Source organism: Eptesicus fuscus, chromosome 6 (genome assembly GCF_027574615.1).
Source record: "Eptesicus fuscus isolate TK198812 chromosome 6, DD_ASM_mEF_20220401, whole genome shotgun sequence".
Lineage (NCBI taxonomy): Eukaryota > Metazoa > Chordata > Mammalia > Chiroptera > Vespertilionidae > Eptesicus > Eptesicus fuscus.
The window spans coordinates 32,174,168-32,193,676 of NC_072478.1; the positions used below are offsets into that span (position 1 = coordinate 32,174,168).

General features: G+C 38.1%; 1 protein-coding gene and 1 long non-coding RNA gene across 6 annotated transcripts in view; one reads left to right on the forward strand and one right to left on the reverse strand.

Moving 5' to 3' along the window:
• FZD3 (frizzled class receptor 3) overlaps window positions 1–17,916 on the forward strand; it is a 79,408-nt gene extending 61,492 nt beyond the window's left edge. For all 5 annotated transcript variants that reach the window (XM_008150746.3, XM_054717608.1, XM_054717609.1 and 2 more), the window contains 3 exons: window positions 3,543–3,691; window positions 8,168–8,401; window positions 17,349–17,916. In XM_008150746.3, coding sequence (XP_008148968.1) covers window positions 3,543–3,691; window positions 8,168–8,401; window positions 17,349–17,562 — 597 coding nt within the window. In that variant the 3' untranslated portion in view covers window positions 17,563–17,916. The remainder of the gene's footprint in view (window positions 1–3,542; window positions 3,692–8,167; window positions 8,402–17,348) is intronic.
• Window positions 1–19,509, reverse strand: part of LOC114234832 (uncharacterized) — a 69,698-nt gene that overhangs the window by 38,320 nt on the left and 11,869 nt on the right. Inside the window, exon 2 of the long non-coding RNA XR_003621022.2 lies at window positions 2,459–2,556. This is a non-coding gene — a long non-coding RNA (uncharacterized LOC114234832). The remainder of the gene's footprint in view (window positions 1–2,458; window positions 2,557–19,509) is intronic.

Genomic DNA, 19,509 nt, shown 5'->3' on the forward strand with positions numbered 1-19,509 from the left:
AAGCAATCTGAAATATACAGTAAATGCCTCCCGCCCCCTTTTTTTTGTTTTGTTCATTTAGATGCTAAACTTCTAAGTATCATGATTTAAAAAGAAATTTTATGCTCTTATTTCTGGAACTAGAGGCCCAGTGCACGAAATTTGTGCATGGGTAGGGGGTGTCCCTTAGCCTAGCCTACACCCTCTCGCAATCCAGGACCACTGGCTCCTAACCACTCGCCTGCCTGATCGCCCCTAACCCCTCTGCCTGCCTGCCTGCCTGGTTGCCCCTAACTTCTCACCTGCCTGCTTGGTCGCCCCTAACCGCTCGCCTGCCTGCCTGATCGCCCCTAACCGCTCGCCTGCCTGCCTGATCACCCCTAACCGCTCGCCTGCCTGCCTGGTCACCCCTAACTATGTGCCTGCCTGCCTGATCGCCCCTAACCATCCCTGCCTGCCTGTCTGATGACCTCTAACCACTCTGCCTGATACCCCTAACTGCTTGCCTGATCACCCCTAACTGCCTCTGCCTGCCTGTCTGATGACCTCTAACCACTCTGCCTGCCTGATACCCCTAACTGTTCGCCTGCCTGCCTGATCGCCCCTTCCCGCCTCTGCCTGCCTGCCTTCCTGATCACCCCTAACCACACGCCTGCCTGCCTGATCGCCCCTAACCCCTCTGCTTGGTTGCCCCTAACCCTTCTGCCTGCCTGCCTGCCTGATCATCCCTAACCGCTCGCCTGCCTGCCTGTTGCCCCTAACCACTCTGCCTGCCTGCCTGATGCCCCTAACTGCTCACCTGCCTGCCTGATCGCCCCTAACCACTCACCTGCCTGCCTGATCACCCCTAACCACCTCTGCCTGCCTGCCTGATCGCCCCTAACCACTCACCTGCCTGTCTGATGGCCCCTAACTGCTCCCCTGCCTTCCTGATTGCCCCTAACTGCCTCTGCCTTGGCCCCCACACCCAGGACCCAGGCTTCCCTTTGGCTGGCTGCAGGCACCCGGGAACCCTGGGCAGCTTCGCCCGGGCAGGCACCCAGGACCCTGCCAGCCGCAGGCACCTGGGCCCTGGCTTTGTCAGGAAGGACATCCAGAAGATGTCAGGTCTATCTGGTCTAATTAGCATATTACCCTTTTATTAGTATAGATAGGGGAGGATAACATTTTTGCTTTCTTATGTGACTCTTTGAAAATGTGCAGTATGAAGTTCCTCAAAAATAAAATTACCTTGGAAAGGGGAAAAATTTTTTTTTTCTAGATGCCTATCTAGAATCTATTTATTGAATAATTCATTTTTTTAATAGTTTGAAATATCACATACAATACTAAGACTTCTATGCCCCAGAATTATACAGTTTTATTATAGCTTATTGATATATTTCTCTTCTCTTTCAGCATTTTTCTGTAGTAATGTTTGTTTTTCTATATGAACTTTAGAATCATCTTGTTTAATTCCCAGATGACTGTTGGCATTTTTATTGGAATTGTGTTAAATTTAATGACTAAATCAAGGACAATTTGCATTTTTTAAATATTTTATTGACTTTTTACAGAGAGGAAGGGAGAAAGAGAGAGAGTTAGAAACATCGATGAGAGAGAAACATCGATCAGCTGCCTCAGCACACCTCCTACTCGGGATATGCCCACAACCAAGGTACATGCCCTTGACCGGAACCAAACCTAGGACCTTTCAGTCCACAGGCCGACGCTCTATCCACTGAGCCAAACTGGTTAGGATTGAATTTGCATTTTTTTATGTTGATTCTAGTTATCCACAAACATTTTTTATAAGCATTTTAAAGCTTTTTCTAATACACCACTCATTATTCTTATTAAATTTATTCCTAGGTGTTTTATACCTTTTGTTGTTACTATGGAAGTATTAGTTTGCTAGGACTGCCAAAACAAGATACCATAGACTGGGTAGCTTAAACAACAGTTATGGAGGTTGGAACTCCAAGATCAAGGTGCCAGCACAAGATCAAGGTGCCAGCATGGTTGATTTCTCTGAGGCCTCTCTTCTTGGCTTGTGGGTGGCTACCCACCCTTTTACTCTTTCTGCTAACTTTTTACATCTTGTGAAAAATCCTATTGATCTTTTCAGATTAATATCAAGTTTATAGGATTATTTGGGGGGATAATTAAATTGACATCTTTAAAACATTGAGTCTTTACATGTAGAAATTTGGAATATTTCTCTGTTTACTTCAGTTTTTCTGTGTCCTTCAATAAGGTTTTATCATTTTCTTATTAGGTTTATTCCAAGGTGTCTTATAGTTTTTGTTAAGATTATAAATTAAATGGTTTTCATTATTTTTCTTACCTGGTTATTTATATATGGAAAATTTTTATTTTTCTATATTAATCTTGTACAACTTAAGTTACTGAACCTTTTGATTGTTTCTGTTTGTTTTTTTCAGTTGATTCTCTTGGATTTTTTGGATAGTCTTGTTGTCTCTTTGTTCCCAGTACTTACCCTGTGTTTTTAAGTTTTGCTTCTGACAGTGTATCTCATTGACTCGACTTGGTCTTCTGGAGTGATTGCTCTATTCTTCTTAGCTCCAGAGGACAGAACTAGGACAGATAGGCAGAAAGCTAGAGCTATTTGAACATGGAAGAAAAGCTGATGTGACAGTATTAATGTCAGATAAAATACAGTGTAAAGTGAAGAGTATTCATAAAGCAAAATAAGCAGCTAGAGCATTATTGAATTTACCTAACACCTCACATAGGCTTGAAAATAAAAACTTGACAAGATTAGAAGGAAAACTGATGAGTTCACAGTTATGTGAGAGATTTTAGCATACATGTATTAAAATGGGTAGGTAAACAGAAAATTGGTCAAGAATATAGGGAAAATTTGAACACAACTGATTAAGTTGATCTAATACATGTAGAAAATTGTGTGCCCAGCAAATAGAGAATATGTGTTATTTTTTACCACACAAGGAATACTTAGAAAACTGTATCCTAAATCATAAAAGAAGTCTCCAAAATTTAAGGTAACCAGAATCTATAGACCAGATTCTCTTACCATAATAATTAAACTTGAAACCAGCAATAAAAATAAATTTTTGAAAAACTAATCTGACTAGAAACTAGAAAATGCACTTATAAGTAACTCATAGGTTAAAGAGGAAGCTTGAAAAGAACAGAATAAAGAATGAAGTAGGTAGATGGAAGAGCATATTAAAGATCATATTGTTTTATATTGTGATGGCCAATGATAAGACTAGTAAAATTGGCCAGTATGGGTTTTACTTGAGCCTCTATTCCTATTCAGGGTTTATTTGGACATTAATACTATTTTTCTTTAGAAGATAGCCAGTGTGAGCTAATTAGAAAAATATAGGACTCAAAATATATATTATAAATTTATTGTCAAATTTTTGGGAGTGTATCTTTCCATATAACCAGAAAATTAAGTATAGAATTATATAAGTGAAAACATCAAAATGTAGAATTATTTTAACTGTTGTTTATTTTAAATATTTTTATAATGGCCTTTAATAAATAATTCTTTTTATTTATTTAAGATATTTTTCTTTCCCTTCTTGTAGGTCACTCAAATGAGTCGTCCAGACCTGATTCTCTTTCTGATGAAATACCTGATGGCTCTCATAGTTGGTATTCCCTCCATATTTTGGGTTGGAAGCAAAAAGACATGCTTTGAATGGGCCAGTTTTTTTCATGGTCGTAGAAAAAAAGAGTAAGTTGAAGTAAATTATCACAATGTTCACATTCATGTAAATTTTTTTGTATTGCTTATATTAAAATAATTTGGATTATAACTTCAGCTGCCATCAGTTAAGACTGGCATAGTAGCATGTCTTAATTAAAAACTAAAAACTTGGTGTGGCTCAGTTGATTGAGCATTGTCCTGTGCACCAAAAAGTCGCTGGTTAAATTCCCAGTCAGGGGTTGGATTTCCGATCAAGACACATGCCCAGGTATGGGCTCTCTCCCCAGTTGGGGGTGCGGGGCGGAGGGGAGGGGGCATGCAGGAGGCAGCCAACTGATGTTTCTCTCTCTCTCTAAAATCAATAAAAAAAACATTTAAAAAATAATATAAAAAGCTAAAAATGTGGCCCTGGCTGGGTAGCTCAATTGAGTAGGGTGTCATCCCAGTACACCAAGGTTGCATGTTCAATCTCCAGTCAGGATACATACAAGAATCAATCAGTGAATACATAAATAAGTAGAACAATAAATTTATGTTTCTCTCTTTCCCTCTCCCTCCTTCTCTCTCAAATCAATTTTTCAAAAAAGCTAAAATCTTCTCTTCCTTACTAAGATATGAGGGAAGGTCAATCTTTATTTTTAAAAATCCAAATTATAATTTTTCTTAAAATTAAAAACAAATTAATGCTTTTACATACATCCTTATTTTATGCTCTTGATATCCTTTGAAGGTTGGTATGTATTATAATCTTTGTGTTACAGATGAGAAAACAGACACAGAGAGGTTAAGTGCCTTGGCCTAAGTCACACAGGTATTAGATTAGGTTTCCATTTCAAATTGTTCTTCCAAGTAAACCATAAATGATTTAAAGAGATAGCATGCTATTCCATTCTGATATAGTACACATTAAAGCCAATATAGAAAAAAAATATATCATTAGATAACATAAAATATGTTTAAGAAAGTATTTTAATTCAATTCATACTTGGCCACACTGCATATTAGAATATCATGGTAATGGTAAGACTTGCCGAAGCAGTCTTTTGAGGGCATATTTAAAGAATCTTTAATTTTTTTGAGCCTTTAGTTCATTAAATAAAACAAGTTTCTTCAGTATTCACAAAGGAACAAATTATTTTAAATTTTTTACTCAGAATCTTATATGAATATCATATCTGAATTCTAAATTAGTAGAATAATTTATGGATAGGGTCCATGGAAAGTGGGTTTTGGGAGATACTCTTAAGATTGTATTTAAAATGTTGTGCATTGTATGGGCTAATGTACTTTCACTATGCAACTTAAAGTGCCTCAATAACAAAAATCTGTATTTTCTAAAATATTAGTAATTAGTAGTTTATCTTAAACAGTTTAAATTGAAATAAAATAATCACATTTAAAATATATTTTTTTCTTATCATTCTGAGACTGATACTAGTGATATCAGATAATGTATTTCTACTTTAAATACAGTTTCATAGGATAGAGAGGGGAAGAAGGGGAAAGATGCATTCAACAACAACTATAAAAATATATTTTCTAGGCATTAATTCATTCTTTAAGAAGTCTTTATTAAATGCTTACTATGTGCCATGAACTATTTTGGGATGCCAGGGATTCAATAGGAAACAAAAGAGGACAAGTTCCTGCTTTCATGGAGTCTTCTTTGTAGGATTTACTGTGATTTATCTGTGTATTGAACATTTTAAATATATTTTAATCACAGTACAACATAAAGCTGAGGAAGGGGCTTGAATGAAACATTCCTGGTCACCTCTGGATCATCCTATATAATAAAAGGGTAATATGCGCCGAAACCGGTTTGGCTCAGTGGATAGAGCGTCGGTCTGCGGACTGAAAGGTCACAGGTTCGATTCCGGTCAAGGGCATGTACATTGGTTGCGGGCACATCCCCAGTAGGGGGTGTGCAGGAGGCAGCTGGTCGATGTTTCTCTCTCATCGATGTTTCTGGCTCTCTATCTCTCTCCCTTCCTCTCTGTAAAAAAATCAATAAAATAAAAAAATAAAAAAAAGGGTAATATGCAAATTGTCCCCTCCACCAGGGGGTGGGGCTGGCCCACCAACCACCTGGGGCCCCTCCACCTGGCCAGCCACGCCCCTGATTGGCCCCATACACCCTGATCAGGGGCAGGGCTGGCCAGCTAACCTCCCCTGTCCCATCCCCCCAGCTGGCCTGGCCCAGTTGGCCTCTATCGGGGCAAGCCAGCCTGACCCCACCCTTGCACGAATTTGTGCACCAGGCCTCTAGTAGACAAATAATTCTGTATGGAGTTGTATTGGAAATTCCACATAGAGCTACACCCAACCTGCCCTTATGAGGAATCATTCTAGTTATTGGGAGATCCTGGTTGGGCCAGAATCTTTTTCAAACTGATAAAAGTACCCAAGGATCCTTTTACTTGGTTTTCTGCAATCATGGATACCTCCTCAACAAAGTCATTGTGATCCTCCAAGCTAGGACAGTGCTATTTTTGACTTACTCTTCTATTTAGTTTTTGACATTCTGTTTTCAGGATTATGTAACTATTGTTTTATCATTACTTTATGATTGGTTTCTAAGCCACTTAAACTTAAGTTTGATCCCTGACTACTGGTTTTGTTGTGAAAAGTCCATTGATCCCTTCAAACCTCAGTTTTTCATCTATAAAATGGGGACCACAATGTTTATTCTTAATAGATATCTAATATCCTCTTAGAAATATTCTCTCAGGACATTTGTCTCCATAACAAAAACATTATTAAGAAGGATAGCCCTCGCCCAGTCGGCATGGCTCAGTGGTTGAGCATCAGCCTATGAACCAGGAGGTCACAGTTCGATTCCCAGTCAGGGCACATCCCCAGGGGTGTGCAGGAGGCAGCCAGTCAATGATTCTCCCTCATCATTGATGTTTCTGTCTTTATCTTCCTCTCCCTTCCTCTCTGAAATCAATAAAAATATATTGAGGAAAAAAAGGTAGTCCTGGCCATTGTGGCTCAGTTGGTTGGGCGTTGTCCCATGCACCAAAAGGTTGCTGCAGGTTTGATTCCTGGTCAAGGTACATGCCCTGGTTTCATGCCTCGATCCCTGGGGCAGGGGCATATAGGAGGAAGCTACTGATGTTTCGCTCTCACATTGATGTTTCTCTCTCTCCTCCTTTCTCTCTAAAAATCAATTTTAAATAAAAAAATTTTAAAGGCTCAAAGAAGGATGTATTTAAAATACTTGGCACAATGCAGGTACTTATCAAATGTCAGTTTTCCTTTAGCCCTTCTATCCAAGTTCTAAAAACAACAACAATGCTTTTGTAATTTGAAAAGAGAATATATGCACTTTCTCACTGTATGATCCAATCTTTACATATTTGAGGTTGTTTTTTAATGAAAATTTTAACCTAATTTTAACTTGAATCCTGACTCTCAAGTCACTGATTTACATAAACTGAGACACAGATCTTTGCAACAATTTAATTGGCTCTTTTATTAATTTAAATACTGCTTTGTTCATCATCATAAACATTTGCTTTTACCACTTTCAAAAGTTTTAAAAACTTTTGCTCTTGACAATAATTTATCTCCTTAGTTTTTTTCCTTAAGCCTTTAATATATCTGAGAATTATATGTTTGTATATATAAAAAAAAAGTTGTTTTTTTTTTTAACAATTTCTAGTTTGGGAATGACTATATTCCAGTCAAAATTTACTTAAAGTAATTTTTCACGTTTTTGTTCTAATTATGACCACTCACGTTTATTCCAGCATTAGACAACTGCTTCTATCAGGAAATTAAGTTGTAGCCTTAAAACAACTGCTCTTACAAATTAAAAAATGTATCTGAAGCCTCCATTACTTCCATAAACAATGCAATAAAACAATTCCTCTATTTTATAGTAATATCTTTGTAATATTTCAGTGCCCTTGCAAATCATAAAATTCTTTAGCTGAAAGAGACTTTTTAGAAATGATTAATATAACTTCATTTTATAGATGAGGAAAAGGAAAGGAGGTAGTGACTTGCCTAAGATCACATATTTATTGATAGAGTTGAAACTAAAATTTTTATTTTCTTATTTAGCACAGATCTCTTTCTATCACTTTTGTGAACAGATTGACACAAATTTTTTTTTAATGTATTTTTATTGATTTCAAAGAGGAAGGGAGAGGGAGAGAGAGACAGAAACATCAGTGATGAGAGAGCACCATTAATTGGCTGCCTCCTACACACCTCACACTGGGGCTCGAGCCCACAACCCAGGCATGTGCCTTGACCTGGAATTGAACCGTGATCTCCTGTTTCATAGGTCGTTGCTCAACCACTGAGCCATGCCAGTTGGGCTGATTCACATGAATTTTTGTTATACTCTTTCCTCTGTTAACAATGTTATATCTGTTCTAAAGACATTATGTGGACATCAATTAATTTAAAGAATAACGTCAGTGCGTCACAAAAGTATTGTTTGTTACTCTATAGGAATGTTTATCTTAAACTTAGTATTTTGTTGTCTAGGATAGTGAATGAGAGCCGACAAGTACTCCAAGAACCTGATTTTGCTCAATCCCTTCTGAGGGATCCAAATACTCCTATTATAAGGAAATCAAGAGGGACGTCCACTCAAGGAACATCCACACATGCTTCTTCAACTCAGCTGGCTATGGTGGATGATCAGAGAAGCAAAGCAGGGAGTGTCCACAGCAAAGTGAGCAGCTATCACGGCAGCCTCCACAGATCTCGTGATGGCAGGTGAGTTTATTGCTAGCTTAGTTTATTTCATGTGCTGAATTAGAGTTGAGTTACACAGCTTAAGAAAGAGTAGCCAATTCTGAAATAGAAGTTGAACATTGTTAATTTTTTTGAACTTTGCTAGGAACAGTTGTCCAATATTATGGTCCAATATAAAGCCAGTCAGAGGAGTTTAAAGCTTAGACTTGCTGCAGTAAAAAATATGGAATCATCAAAGGGTATTGAGTAGGGAGAAGGCAGGATGAAAGTGGTTATGTTCGTAAGATTAATTTAGCAAACAGTTGTGGAATACCTACTATATCAGCTACTGTTCTGGGAATACAAAGATGATATAGGCATAATCTATGTTTTTAATAAGCTCACAGTTTTTAAGAATAATAGTATAGTCACTATTAGTGTTGTGGTTTACAACATGGGATCTGGAATGATAAACTTCAGTTTTCACATCTGTAAAATGGAAATAATAATAATATCCTTTAGGACTGTTGTAAAAAAAATTAATGAAATAATATATCCAATTGCTTAGAACAGTGCCTGTCTTAGTAAGTGCCTGATATTAACTTCTGTTATTATTGTAAGTGAACAATTAAAGTAAAATATAAGTATGATGGTACAGTTGGCCCTTCATATCTATGGGTTTTGCATTCAGAAATTCAACCAAATGGGTATGGAAAATATTGGGGGGAAAGTGTTACTTTGTTGCTGATGTGTACAATGTAGTTTGACTTATGGTGGTTGTGTCTGTCTTAAAAATGTACAGACTTTTCTTCTTGTCATTATTTCCTAAACAGTACAGTAAAAAACTACTTACATTGCATTTACATTGTGTTAGATATTATAAGTAATCTAGAGATGATTTAAAGCAGCAGTCGCCAACCTTTCAGACCTAACGGACCACCAGTGGTCTGCAGACCACCTTTTGGTGACCCCTGATTTAAAGTATATAAGGGTGATTTAAAATATATAGGGGTGTGTGTATAGGCTATATGCAAATATACCATCTATATATATAAAAGCCTAAGCAACCGGCCAACTGGCTGACTGGCTGGTAGCTATGATATGCACTGACCACCAGGGGGCAGATGCTCAATGCAGGAGTGGAAACCACAGGCATGGAAACATGGAACAGACTGATGAATCTCAGAGGAAAGGGGGGAGGGGGAAGGCAGAAAGAGATTGACCAAAGATCTTATATGCATACTAGAGGCCTGGTGCACAGATTCGTGCACCGATGGGGTCCCTCGGCCTGGCCTTGGCCCCCTTGCAATCTGGGACCCCTCGGGATGTTGGAGGCCCTGTGCACGGACACCAGTGGGGTCCCTCGGCCTGGCTTGCGACTTCTCGCACTCCAGGACCCCTTGGGGGATGTTGGGCTGCCAGTTTCGGCCCGATCCCCACAGGCCAGGCCGAGGGACCCCACCGGTGCACGAATGCGTGCACCGGGCCTCTAGTTTTATATAAAGATAAGCATCCATGGATTTCAGTATCTGCAGGGGTCCTAGAACTAATCCTGGGTGGATACCAAGGGAAGACTGTATAGTCCAGAGGTTCTCAAACTTTTTCTATAAAGAGCCACATAGTAAATATTTTAGGCTTCGTGGGTTATCCAATCTCTGTTGTAACTATTCATTTGTGCTATTGTAGCATGAAAGCAGCCATATATAATATGTAGTCAAGATGGGAATGACTATATTCCAGTCAATTTTTACTTACAAAAATAAGAAGGGCACAGAATCAGAGAAACTTCACAGAGAGAATGAGAGAAGGGGATGTATTTTCTTGTTAAATTTGCCAATGAGTAGACACTTGTAAGGAGCTTTGCAATAATTCAGTTAAGAGATGATGAAGATTAATGGGAAAGTAGTGGCAGTGGAAAGAGAGAAAGAACTGATCTGAAAAATATTTAGAAAGAAGAAATTATAAAATAGGAATGATGATGGATTAATAGCAACTAGAGAGAACTATATCAAATGTTTGTGTTTTGTTGGTTTTTTTTTTTTTTTTTTTAACAATTTCTAGTTTGGGAAACTGAAAGAATGAAAATTCTTATGCCTAAAATGGAAAGCATTCTATGGTAACTTTAAAACATCTGTTTTTATAACTGTCTAATATCTTTTCGATCTTACCTTAGCCTTTCTCTCAGTCTTCTCTGTTCTAGTGTAGGATATAATTTCTATATTTTCTTTTTAGATTGAGACTTCTCAGAAGATCTTTTGCCTTCTAAGGGTCAGCTACTCTGTTTTTAAAAAGCAGCAGTCTTTTTTTGACTATGATATATTTTCTATATTTTATCTATTTTTTCCTTGTGTATAATGAAATTATAGCCTTGACCGGTTTGGCTCAGAGGATAGAGCGACAGCCTGCAGACTGAAGGGTCCCAGGTTCAATTCAGGTCAAGGGCATGTACCTTGGTTTCGGGCACATCCCCAGTAGGGGGTGTGCAGGAGGCAGCTGATCGATGTTTCTCTGTCCTTTATGTTTCTAAATCTCTATCCCTCTCCCTTCCTCTTTGTAAAAAAAAAAAATCAATAAAATATATTTTAAAAAATTATATACAAGGTGCTTTAGGATCCCAGAGAAGAAAACCATCAAATTATCATGGGGAGTCAGAGGAAACTTCACAAACAACATTGTACTGCTACTTTGAATATGATTCAGGGGAAGCACTTGGAAATTAAAGACAGGGAAAGAATATATATGCAGAGGCAAGGAGAACAGAAGGAGTTAGGTACTGGAGTATGGCTACTGCATAGTATGCATGTGTGGGTAACTGTGGTGATAAAATCAGCTTTGTATTTGAGAATGATCACTTTGGCAGCACCTAGGCGAGAAGATTTTAAGTAAGCTCAGTTGGGAATTTTCTACAGTAATTTAGGGGTCCTATCTTAAGATATACGGGTGTGTGTATAGGTGTTGTCAAAATGTATAGACACTCATAAAGAGGGAGGGAATTAGAATACATTTTGTCAACACCATCCTCCATGAAATAACTGTCAGCATTATATAACATTTGATATTATTAGCCTCCTCCTTTTCTTTTCTTTTTTTAAAATATATTTTATTGATTTTTTTTTACAGAGAGGAAGGGAGAGAGGGATAGAGAGTTAGAAACATCGATGAGAGAGAAACATCGATCAGCTGCCTCCTGCACACCCCCTACTGGTACATGCCCTTGACCGGAATCGAACCTGGGACCTTTCAGTCTGCAGGCCGACGCTCTATCCACTGAGCCAAACCGGTTTCGGCTAGCCTCCTCCTTTTCAATAAGGATTGGACAGTTATTTTTAGTACAGTGCTTATGCATATGCATGTGGTATTCCGTATATAGAGATATATAGAAGAAAGTTAAAGTATAATTTCTGCATTCTAGGAGCATATGACCTTTTAGGGAAGATAAGATATATACATAAGAACCAATTAAGTAATAGTGCAAGCCAGCATATTATTAAAACAGTGAATGCTATAGATGATTGATGTTGTAGAACTTCAGAAAAGGGAAAGATCAGATTGGCCCATGAAAGTATCTTAGAGGAGATAAATAGAGTGAATGAATGGTAACAAAAGATAAGTTCATACTGAATAGAGAATTTCTGAAGGTAATTAAGCATAGGGAATTTCAGCCTCTGTAATCTGAGTGGAACTGAAGCTTCGATAAGGAAGTTTATAATCATTAATATAAGGAATTGGTAATTAAAATTGTGAGAAGCCCTTAAGTCATAATTTAAAAAAGAACAGATCAAGAACAAGATCTTACAGTAATCCTATCTAATAAAAGAATAATATGCAAATTAACCATCACTCTGCTACACACAAGCCACGCCCACCAGCCAATCAGGAGCGAATAGGCAAATAAACCCAACCAAGGTGGCTACGGCCACAAAGAGCAGGAGGGAGGCTTGGGTTTCCCCGGCAGTGGAGGAAGCCAAGCTTTCCACCTGCCCTTGCCTGCCTAGGCCTCCACTCAAGGCTACAAAGTTTCAATGATAGAAGATACATAAATCCAAACAGAAATGGCGGCAGCCACGGAGCGTGAAAGAGCAGGAGGCTAGGGTTGCCCCTGGCGATGGAGGAAGCCAAGCGTTTCACACACCTTGCCGGCCCAGGCCTCTGCTTAAGGCTACAAAGTTTCAATTATAGAAGATACATAAATTCCAACAGAAATGGCTGCCGCCATGGAGTAAGCAGAAGGCTTGGCTCCGCTCCAGGCTACAAAGTTTCAATTGTAGAAGATAAATAAACCCCAGATTCCAGGGCCTCCGCTTGGGCCGCCAGGGAGCATGGCCGGCCTGCAAACCACCACAGGCCCCTCACCCAGGCCGCCCCACGCCCCAAGGGAACTCCCACCCTGATCTGGGACATCCTTCAGGGCAAACCAGCTGGCCCCCACCCATGCACCAGGCCTCTATCCTATCTGATGAAAGAGTAATATGCAGATTGACCATCACTCCAACACACAAGATGGCCGCCCCCATGTGGTCAAAGATCCTGCCCCCATGTGGACACAAGATGGCCACCACAAGATGGCCAGCAGGAGAGGGCAGTTAGGAGGGACCAGGCCTGCAAGGGAGGGTAGTTGGGGGCGATCAAGCCTGCAAGTGAGGGCAGTTAGGGGTGACCAAGCCGGCAGAGGAGGGAAGTTGGAGGCGACCAGGCCTGCAGGGGAGAGCAGTTGGGGGGGACCAGGCCTGCAGGGGAGGGCAGTTAGGGGTTATCAGGCCTGCAGGGGAGGGCAGTTAGGGGCAAACAGGCTGGCAGGGGAGCAGTTAGGCATCAAACAGGCTGGAGTGGTTAGGGGGTGAACAGACTGGCAGGCAGAAGCGGTTAGGGGCAATCAGGAAGGCAGGCAGGTGAGCAGTTGGGAGCCAGCAGTCCTGGATTGTGAGAGGGATGTCCGACTGCCCATTTAGGCCCGATCCCAGGCCTAAACGGGCATTCGGACATCCCTCAAGTGGTCCCATATTGGAGAGGGTGCAGGCTGGGCTGAGGGACACCCCCCTCCCTTCGCGCACGAATTTCATGCACCGGGCCTCTAGTAATAATATAAGAATAGCCAGCATATGATTCAGAGAAAGTGCTTATACTATACACATATGAGGGAATCCATAAAAATATAGTGTCATGGAATCACCATGGCAGTTAATTACTTATTTATTTATTTATTTATTTATTTATTTATTTTTATTTTATTGATTCTTTACAGAGAGGAAGAGAGAGGGATAGAGAGTTAGAAACATCAGTGAGAGATATATCGATCAGCTGCCTCTTGCACACCCCCTACTGGGGATGTGCCCGCAACCAAGGTACATGCCCTTGACCGGAATTGAACCCGGGACCTTTGAGTCCGCAGGCTGACGCTCTATCCACTGAGCCAAACCGGTTTCGGCCAGTTAATTACTTTTTAATAATTCTTTTGGCATGACCTATTTCAATACAATTGTCTTTCCTCAGCTGTACACGCATACACACACAAGTATATTGAGACAAATGATTTTAGAAATACTGTGAGCATTTACCAGAAATTTGGGGCCCAAAACTATAATGGTGGCCTACTAAGGTTGTTCTATAATGTGGTGCAAGAACACTCATATTGTGAGCCTCTCTGCATACCTAGCACCTCAGACCACATTAAACCTAAAACTCTAAACAGGGATTATCATAATTCCAAAAGCCATTTCATGGAAATTTCTTTTTGCATCAATCAGGTTTTTTTTTTTTAAATATATTTTTTATTGATTTCAGAGAGGAAGGGAGAGGGAAAGATAGAAACATCAGTGATGAGAGAGAATCATTGATCGGCTGCCTCCTGCACGCTCCCTACTGGGGATCCAGCCCACAACCCAGGCATGTGCCCTTGACTGGAATTGAACTTGGGACCCTTCAGTCTGCAGGCCGATACTCTTATCCACTGAGCCAAACCGGCTAGGGCAGTGGTCGGCAAACTGCGGCTCACGAGCCACATGCGGCTTGCGAGCCACATGCGGCTTGTGAGCCGCCGTTTGCCGCTCTGTTGACTAATGAGTTTGCCGACCACTGGGATAGGGGCTTAATCACAAAGAACAACAGCCTGTAATTATTGGAATCGAGAGTCTAGGGCCATCAGTCAGCATTTAAGTTTACTTGTTAACATTATCTTTTGGTCATCTTTTTCTCATCATCTTGTGGTTTCTTGGTTATGAAATAACACACACATAAACAAACACACACACACTTCACAATACTCACTCTAGTCCAGACTCCTTGATGGATAATTGATCTCAGTGCTATGCAAAATAAATACACTGAGGCAAATACCTTACACATGTAAATCAACTTCAAAGAATAAGTAATAGGTGATTAGATGAGAAGATGGGTAAAAAAGCAAGTGGATGAGTAGGTAGGTAAAAATTTTTTTCCATTTGATTCATTTGCCATATTTATTTGAATTATAATGAGTGAGTAGTAGGTGACTACAAGGGATAGTTAGGGAATGCATAATGAGATGCTAGTGAAATTACAATGAATTGAATTATTCATTGTATAGAGCAGGCGTCCTCAAACTACAGCCCGCGGGCCACATGCGGGTGTTTTTGCCATTTTGTTTTTTTACTTCAAAATAAGATATGTGCAGTGTGCATAGGAATTTGTTCATAGTTTTTTTTAAACTATAGTCCGGCCCTCCGACCGTCTGAGGGACAGTGAACTGGCCCCCTGTTTAAAAAGTTTGAGGACCCCTGGTATAGAGAATCAAAGAGAGTAAATCATCTTCAAGTTTTTTTTCATTTTGACTTTGGACTACACCATATTATCTTTTCAGCAAATTAACCATCCTAATTGTTTTTGCCTATGCTTATATTAAGATTAATGTACATTTTCATATTGTACGTTAGATGGTCACCGTGGTTTAAATAATTGACAAAATATAAATAAACTTGGTAAGTCCCACATATACAATTGAGATTAAATACTATAATTAAATTTATTTTTCTGTGTAGTTGATTTCTAATTATCCATGGGTGGGTTGTTTATATTATAGAATTTTGTGGATAGCCATATATTTTACTTCAATAAATAGACATGATAACTCAATATAGTAACTTTTCCTATGAAAAATATATTCTTTGATTCATATTCATAACTAAAATACTTAGGTTTCATTTAAGAACATATCCAATTCATATTTTTAAGTAGTGATTTGGTGTTTTTTTAATTACTCTGATATCATTCCTTGAACTGAAGCAGATTTTTTTTTCATTTGATTTATTTGCCATGTTTATTTTAAACAATACTTATGACGTTATGAGAGGTGAAAGAGCTTCAAATTAGCTGGCAGATCAAATTTGGAAAAATCTTTCATTCAGTTTAGGGCAATAATTGTTTTGCAAAATAATAATAGAATAACAAGCTCATTCTGAAATATTTTCAATTAACACTAATTATTTTATCAAAACATGCAAGTCAAATTTAAAACTGGAAACAAAAGATATACTTTCTTTTATAATTTTAAAAGGACTTTTCAATTTTCAAAATCTGTGATCTAATGAAAACTATTTAATAAGCACGCTGTCAAACTAGATCTCCTCAGAAGTTCATGAATCAGTCTTTAAAATCTTTACATTTTAGTCTAGACAATGTGCTTCAGTGTTTCAGCATCAACCCATGAACCACGTCTCTATTGGATTACTGGTCAGGGCACATGTCTGGGTTGTGGGCTTGATACCCAGTGGGGGGGTGTACAAGAAGCAGCCAACTGATGAGCCTCTCATCATTGATGTTTCTATCTCTCTTTTCCTCTTTCTAAAATCAGTAAAGTCATAGTTTTAAAAATCTTTAAATTTTATAAATGGTTCATATTGAGTCATGAAATTTGTTATAATTATGAAGGAATGATAAATGAATGCTTTGACACCCAGTAGGTCTTCAGCTGCATATGATTAGTTATTTTGATGACTATTTAAAAAAGAAATGGCCTGCTATATTCTTTTTTATTTTTAGAAACATTACTTAAAATTTAGTATGTTAAAGTTATAAATTATATTCAGTTAAGTTTTCTTTGAGATTTGTTATCCTAAATTAAATACTTTTTACAAAAAGGTGTACATCTGAGTGTGAGTATTCTTATCTCTGATGGGGGCTCAGTGAGTCAGGATTGGAACGAAAGAAAATTTAACAGCTCCCCATTGCTGCTTTCAAGATAAGGACAATGATGGAAGAGAAGACTGTCCACCATAAGCAGTGTAGCCCAGTTGGCATATTCAAAAGCTGCATCTTTGTTCAGGGTACTGAGAGAATTTGCTTTAGCAGGAATATAAGTCATAGTGTATTAGGATGTTGTTATGTATATTTAAGTAGATGTACCTTCTATGAAATAGCGTAGTATCCTCACAGCTCCGAGGAAAAATGATTAACACCATTTACAGTAGTTAATTTAATTGTTAACTGGGCTATCTGGAAAGAAGCTGTCAGCACATACTGTCATTGTTGCTTGCCAGTTCATTCATCTTTTTTTTTTTTTCCTTTTTGGTTACACTAATTTCTCCTATAATTTCATATGCTCCCTCTTCCTAATCTTTTAGTAAATTTGAGTTGCTGTACTTCTTATTATAGCCAATTTTCTGCACTCCCGAGATCAGTGCCATCTTTCCTCCATTGTTTTTCTCCTCTTCCTGAACTCACCCCATAACCCATAACTTATTTGAATGGGAAAAATTAACCTTAACTTCTGTCCTTTTGCAAAGAATAGGACCTTAATTCTGAATCTAATGAGTATATTTTCTTCCTTTTTTTTTGGTTAGCCATATGAATAATTCTAGTGTTAATGAAATTGCTGTAAATCATCAAAGGTGGTTGTTACTTTTTCACTTGTTGGTTTCCTAATTATTTCATTTAGTGCAGCATTTTCATGCAAAATTTAGTGTTATTTTTCTAGTGTGTTCTATTACTTGCTTCAAAATAAACTCTCCTGTACTAGGTATACTCCCTGCAGTTACAGAGGAATGGAAGAGAGACTACCTCATGGCAGCATGTCACGACTAACAGATCACTCCAGGCACAGTAGTTCTCATCGTCTCAATGAACAGTCACGACATAGCAGCATCCGGGATCTCAGTAATAATCCTATGACTCACATCACACATGGCACCAGCATGAACCGAGTTATTGAAGAAGATGGAACCAGTGCTTAATTTATCCTGTCTAAGGTGGAAATTTTGTGCCGTTTATAAAGCAGATTTTATTCTTTGCCTTTAGCATGACTGACTGCTGTAACTCACTGTTATCATGCGTTCAGTCAGGTGCAGATTGTGTCCATTGGAAAAGTAAATTTTTGCTTTTTATATTGCATCAAACTTGTAATATCCAGGCGTCTTAAATATATTGTCACATAAATAATTCTTATTTCTAGGTAATGAAGAGAGAATTATTTGTCTGGTAAGCATTTTTATAAACCCACTATTTTATATTTACAAAAAATCCTAAATGTGTGGTGACTGCTTTGTAGTGAACTTTCATATATAATATCAACTAGTTGTGAGATAACATTCTGGTCATTCTGTTAATAAAACAAAATTTCAGAATTAAAGAATTTTCTATGCAAGGTTTATTTCTCGGATGAATGGTAGGATTTTGTAGTTTTATTTCCATAAGTGAAAAAGAACTGTGGTTTTAAACTGTAAGAGAATTTGATAAATCAGCAAGGGTATTTTAACTAATAGAATATAAGATCAACAGAAGAATCTGATTAGAGTATTGAAGGCTCTTTCAAAATTCTATCAAAATAAATTTCATCCAGAGAGATACAGGATTAGGAGTATCACTGGCCATTTTTTTCCCTATAAGTGAATTGTTTTTATTACTTTTGTAAATATTCCTTTTACTTGCAGTGTTTTTATAACTTATCCATATGCATGATGGAAAAAATAATTTGTAGCCATATTTTCCCATGTAGTAATATTAATTCGTAGAGAACTTTATGTTCAGATCTGTTCCATGGAGGCATGTAATAAGATAAGCATCACACATTATAAGGTTTTTATGTGGTAACCACAATTATAAAATGACAAAATGTTTTCTCTGTATTCATTGTTGTATTTTTCTGCACTGAGATGTGATCTTGCCAAAGCCACCAGATCTTGGCATCCAGCCCCTCCTATCAATGAGTTGATTGTCTGTACTTGCATTGCCCAGTAGCAAATAGGCTACAGCTTTGCCCCCTCCCTTGTATTCAGATTCTGGATAAGTCTTGTTTACAGCTGAAATATATATAACCTAGGTCCAAAGTGGTGATTTATATGGGATATCTGAAAAATCACTGTAACTAAATGAAGCATGATTAGTCTTGCTGTGAAGTACCTTGTAATCTTAAAAATATCAACTCAAAATTTTTTGACATTTTGTCTTGTAACGTTTAAATAATTTACAATAAAAACTGGTAACTGTATTAGGCTTGAAATTGATCAGAAGGGAAAGAAAATTTTTGGAAAATGCTAGGTGTATTGTATAGAAAAACATTTTAAATAAGCATGTCTTCAACCCCAACTAGAGGTAAGAATCATTTGGGGAACCTCTGATGCCCAAGCATTCCTCTCATTCAGATGAGAATTGATAGGTTTTTAAATAAGTTTTCCAGGTGATTCTAATCTGTAGCCAGGCTGCAGGCTGTTTTAAACTGATTTGCCCCTGATGATGATCTGATGGCGTCTCATTATATCACGTGAAAATCTAGGTGGACTCAATATTTTACATCATTATCTGATACAAAATTGTTTTCCACTTTATTTGTTCATTATAAAATGTGGAATGCTGACCCCACTCCCAAAAATTCTCATTCTGTAACTCAAAGATGATAAGAATTTAAAATCTGTAGTTATAAATATACCATTGGTGATTCTTATGCAGGTAATCCAAGAATGACACCTTAGAAAATATTCTAAACTCCAGAGAGGCTTGGCTTTGTCATTTACTGGCTTTTGACCTTTAAAAAGTCAACTTCTCTGAGCTTTAGTTCCCTTGTTTGTAAATGAAGATAAAAGATAAATACCTACCTCACAAAGTTGTCAAATAGGGGATCAAATGAAAAATCATATGAAAACTCTTTGAAAACTAAAATATAAGGGATTAAGATTATTGAGGAC